The sequence below is a fragment of the Cicer arietinum genome, unplaced genomic scaffold (assembly GCF_000331145.2).
Source record: "Cicer arietinum cultivar CDC Frontier isolate Library 1 unplaced genomic scaffold, Cicar.CDCFrontier_v2.0 Ca_scaffold_5649_v2.0, whole genome shotgun sequence".
Lineage (NCBI taxonomy): Eukaryota > Viridiplantae > Streptophyta > Magnoliopsida > Fabales > Fabaceae > Cicer > Cicer arietinum.
In genome coordinates, this window is record NW_027339296.1 from 1 (window position 1) to 4,186 (window position 4,186).

Here is a 4,186-nt window from a genome sequence, read left to right on the forward strand (position 1 = left end):
AAAAAAAAAAAAAAAACGATTTAACACAAAATTGATCGCCATAAAATTTCCGTGTAATTTTATATCATAAAGGATCATAGCCGTTTATTAGACATCAAATAATTGACATTACAAATTGAATTTGGGTTGCTCTAACCGCACGAAGCGGTTATAAGTTAAGAAATAAGTAGCAACTACATAATACGGGAATGTCTAAAATCGAAAACAAATAAAAGCAAGCGAAGTTTCCAATTGGAAGCTTGAGTTTCATACGATCTCTATTTAGGTGCTTTAATCAATTAATTTTATGATTTGTCTCTATTATGAAATTCTGTTGTCAAAGTAGCATAGGTGAATAATTTGGTACAGACTGAATCATATATGGCAGAAACGCAATCTTTCCTAATCTGCCCATCACTGCAGTGGAAGAAATCAACTCGCAGACCAGAAAAAGATATCACTCTACTTGCTTTTCACCATTGCCACCATTTGCGTATTCTACTATCCAAACCACTCTCTCTCTCTATGCCTTCAATTTCAATTTTTATATATCAATTTACGTTTTCAAATTATCAAAAAAATCAATCATTTTTTTGGAATTAGAATTCAATGTATATTTTTATGCATCATTGTACAAGTGAGCTATGGTAGTCCTTGCATTGGGTTGGTCCAAGATTGGCAAGTTGTAGTGATGACAAATATTTGGAATAATTTTAATGTAAAAAGCACATAAATATAAATTATTTCTTTAAAATTAATTTTTACCTTCTCCAAATATGCACTTACATTTCAAGGTATAAAATTACTATTTAGTCTCATAAAATTGACCTTTGACTTCAACAACTATTAAAACTTGATATCACTATTAATTGACTAAAGAAGATACACATTTTATGAGTTACTAATTCATACTAGAAACTAATACCTATGATTTAACATCAAGTTTACCAATTAGAGAAAGATGAAGCATTCCAATGACACAAGTGGATTTTCCAACGACTCATTAGCCGTTGATGGCCATTTACCCTCCATTGTTGCTGAATTTTCCATTTTCCGGCCACCATTCTCCGGCGCGGTGGTTCTAACCCTTGCAGGCGATTGGTTCATTTTTCTTGCAGATAAGCTCCGACCCACGACTGATCTTGTCGATCCATTGTCGGTGCGGGTGGCCGGCGATCTAGATCGGCGGCCGGAATTTTCGCCGGCGTCTCGCCGGTGAGACTGGTTCCTGATTCCCCCATTTCCCATTTGATCTCTCCTCACTGAAGCAACATTCCTTTTAGCCGGAGATTGCTCCGACCTCCTCACCGGCGACTTCCCCGCCGTCCACTCTCTTCTGTCACCGGACAAGGTGCGATTTTTGCGCATTTTAGCGGGAGATCCGTTGACCCTTTGGCGCGCTTCTTCTTCAACAGTGATTGTGGAAACACTTTCGCTCAAACTACAAACATCGGAAACTTCAGAGATCTCATCGACTTTGTAGAACGGTTTCTCAACTTTGTTCTCTCTATCGAATTTCACAAAACAGTGTGGCTTTTCACCTTCAAAATTGACCAAGCTAGGTTTCTTCCATTTGGGTGTTTCCGACAAAACTTCTTTCACTGTTTCTTCTTCCAAAGGAAGAGTAGGAGGTGCTCTGTTTTCTGATGATTTCACTTGTGAAATGCTAGATCTTGATTGTTCACAATCGTTGTTTTTTGTTGTTGGAGATGAAGATCTGTTACTACTAGCGCAACAACCCATTTTGGTTTACAATTAATTGTTTAATTTACTTTGTGTTGGTGAAACTATGTTGTCCTATGTTGTTTCAAATGAAAACACAAACATCATAGGTTGCAAAAATTTGGTTGGTATGTAATGGAAAAGGTATAATTCTTCTAGGATGAGTAAAACTATAGTATCTCGCAGTTGTGACTTGAGAGAAAAGAGAGCGAATTGCATTTGTATAAGGTCAATGGATGAATGGCATTTATTGTAAGATCTCAAATAGTTAGGGAAGTACTTCCATGGACTAGTAGTAGTGAACATTAAATACACTCAAAAGTTAAATAGTAAAAGAGTAATTTTTTGTGGACTAAATTTTTAGTTGAATTTTGTGTAAGACAATTAAAAAATTGATTTAATTTATATTTAAAGTTATATATACAATTAATGTAATAATAATTATACTCGTAATGAATTATAATCGTCAAATTCAAATATGAAGTTTGTATGTGTTTTTTTAGGGTCTCAACTATAGGTATAAATATCACATATGCACTTAAAAGATAACATTACTATTGTTGCATTATGGTAAAGTATTTCAATTTTTATTAATGTTATGTTTGATTTATAAATAACATGGAAGGAAATAAAATGTAAGGGGAAGAAAAGTGAAAAGTAAAAAAAAAATATGTTGATTTTTTAATTGTTTGGTTTGAGAGAAAGTTAAAAAAAAAAGGTAAAAACTTTCTTTTTTTTCAGTTTGATTGTGTAAAGAATGTTAAAACAAAAGAAAATGTAAAATATCTCAAAATGCAGGATATGACAGCAAAAAAAAGTAAGATTAAAATTGAAAGTAGATAATAAAAAAATGATCCGTTTTTTTTCAAAAATAGAGAAATAATGTTTGTGGATCCACTAAATACTCTTCGACTTCTCTAACTATTTATGATAAACTAAATAATAGAAAAGATTTCAAAATGTGTATTTTCTTTTACTTCTTAAGTTTTCTATTTCTTTTCTTTGTTTCAAACATAGTGTAGGAGAGTACTCTTGAACACTTCAACTCTCATATTTTCAATATTTATGTTTTTTTGTGTTATGATTTTTGTGTCAAATAAATTGATAAAAATTTCAAAAATACTTTTGTGAATATCTTTTTTTGGTTTTATTTGAGAGATATAATTTTGTGTCTATATATTTGTGCCACTTTTTTTAATCTTGTCGTAATTCATACTATATAGTAAATTTTTAAATATTATTTGATTAGTGTGCATTTGTTTTATTTAAAAATCAAGAATCACATTATTTTTAGGCAAGAGAAACTTAATGGTCATCAAGTGTCAAAACATGTCAAGTATCTTTATTGGTGTTGACTTTAATATAAAAAGAAAATAATGTTGGCTACAATTTTAATTAATGGTGGTCAAATACACTTTGAGATTTCTCTTCTTAAGTCCTAAATAAAGTAAGTATGATTCAGATGGGAGGGTGTTGGGGATGATGTTATTGTGTATTGACTTTATAAGATAGAAAATACTATTAAGTATGAATATATATTTGTTAAGAATTTAAATGTAGAAAAAAAATTATTTAAAATGTATAATTTAAACTTTAAAATTGTAAAAATATTATTTTTCTTTCAAACATTATTTTTTATTTCTTTTTTAAATTTTGTAACTAAGAATATCTATAAGAATTGTAGTTTCTCAATTTTTTGTATTATTTTTTTGCTCTTAGCACGTTTTGTGCTCGACATATTTTATTTATTATAACTTTTTTAATATATATATAGAATAATACAATTATTATGTTGAGACGAATGATATATTAAAAAGTATAAAAAATTATATAGTTTCTTTTTTTTCTCCGTTGTAAGTAGTATCATCTATTACTCTTCTTCATATCAAATTATAAATCACTTTGATAACTTCATACTAATTTATAAATAAATGTAGTTAATTTTATATAAATAAAAAATTATGAATTATTCTCTTTGATCATTTTTAATTATTATTTTTTAGTTTTTGCACATACCAAAACAACCAATGATTTTTATTATTTTCTATTCTAAATTATTATTTTTAAATAGCATTTATCCTTTATTATTTCCATATATGTCTTTTTATATAATAAATAACTAAAGCTATTATTAGCAATCAAATAATTGATGATATTATTAATTTTTTACTGAAAATCGATACTTAAAGATGAACGGAGATTACTATTTATAACATTGTCATTTATCAATTATATGAAAAGGAAAATTAATAGAATTAAAAGAAGAAGAAGAAGAAATAAACAGTAAATAGTACGATAGAAAAGAGAGTCTTTTTTTTTAGTATCCCTTTTTTAAAAAAAAAAACACCAAAATACCCTCATTTGAAAAAAATATACCAAAATGTCCCTTTTTTTAAAAATCAAGTAGGAAGTCGCCATTTGGAACTCGGGCTTCTTAAGGAAGTCGCCATTCCAAATGGCGACTTGTAAGTAAAGAAAAAAAAAA

The 4,186-nt window shown here is 28.9% G+C and overlaps 1 protein-coding gene across 1 annotated transcript; it reads right to left on the reverse strand.

The window, feature by feature from the left end:
* Positions 1 to 709: 709 nt before the first annotated feature.
* LOC101490600 (uncharacterized) lies at positions 710 to 1,979 on the reverse strand. Its single transcript, XM_004517155.4, has one exon. The coding sequence runs from the start codon at positions 1,720 to 1,722 to the stop codon at positions 931 to 933; it is 792 nt and encodes a 263-aa protein (XP_004517212.1). The 5' UTR covers positions 1,723 to 1,979; the 3' UTR covers positions 710 to 930.
* Between the last annotated feature and the right edge of the window lie 2,207 nt (positions 1,980 to 4,186).

What these genes read in the sequence shown, in the direction of transcription:
- LOC101490600 (XM_004517155.4), bottom strand. Translation starts at nt 1,722, where the DNA reads ATGGGTTGTTGCGCTAGTAGTAACAGATCTTCATCTCCAACAACAAAA.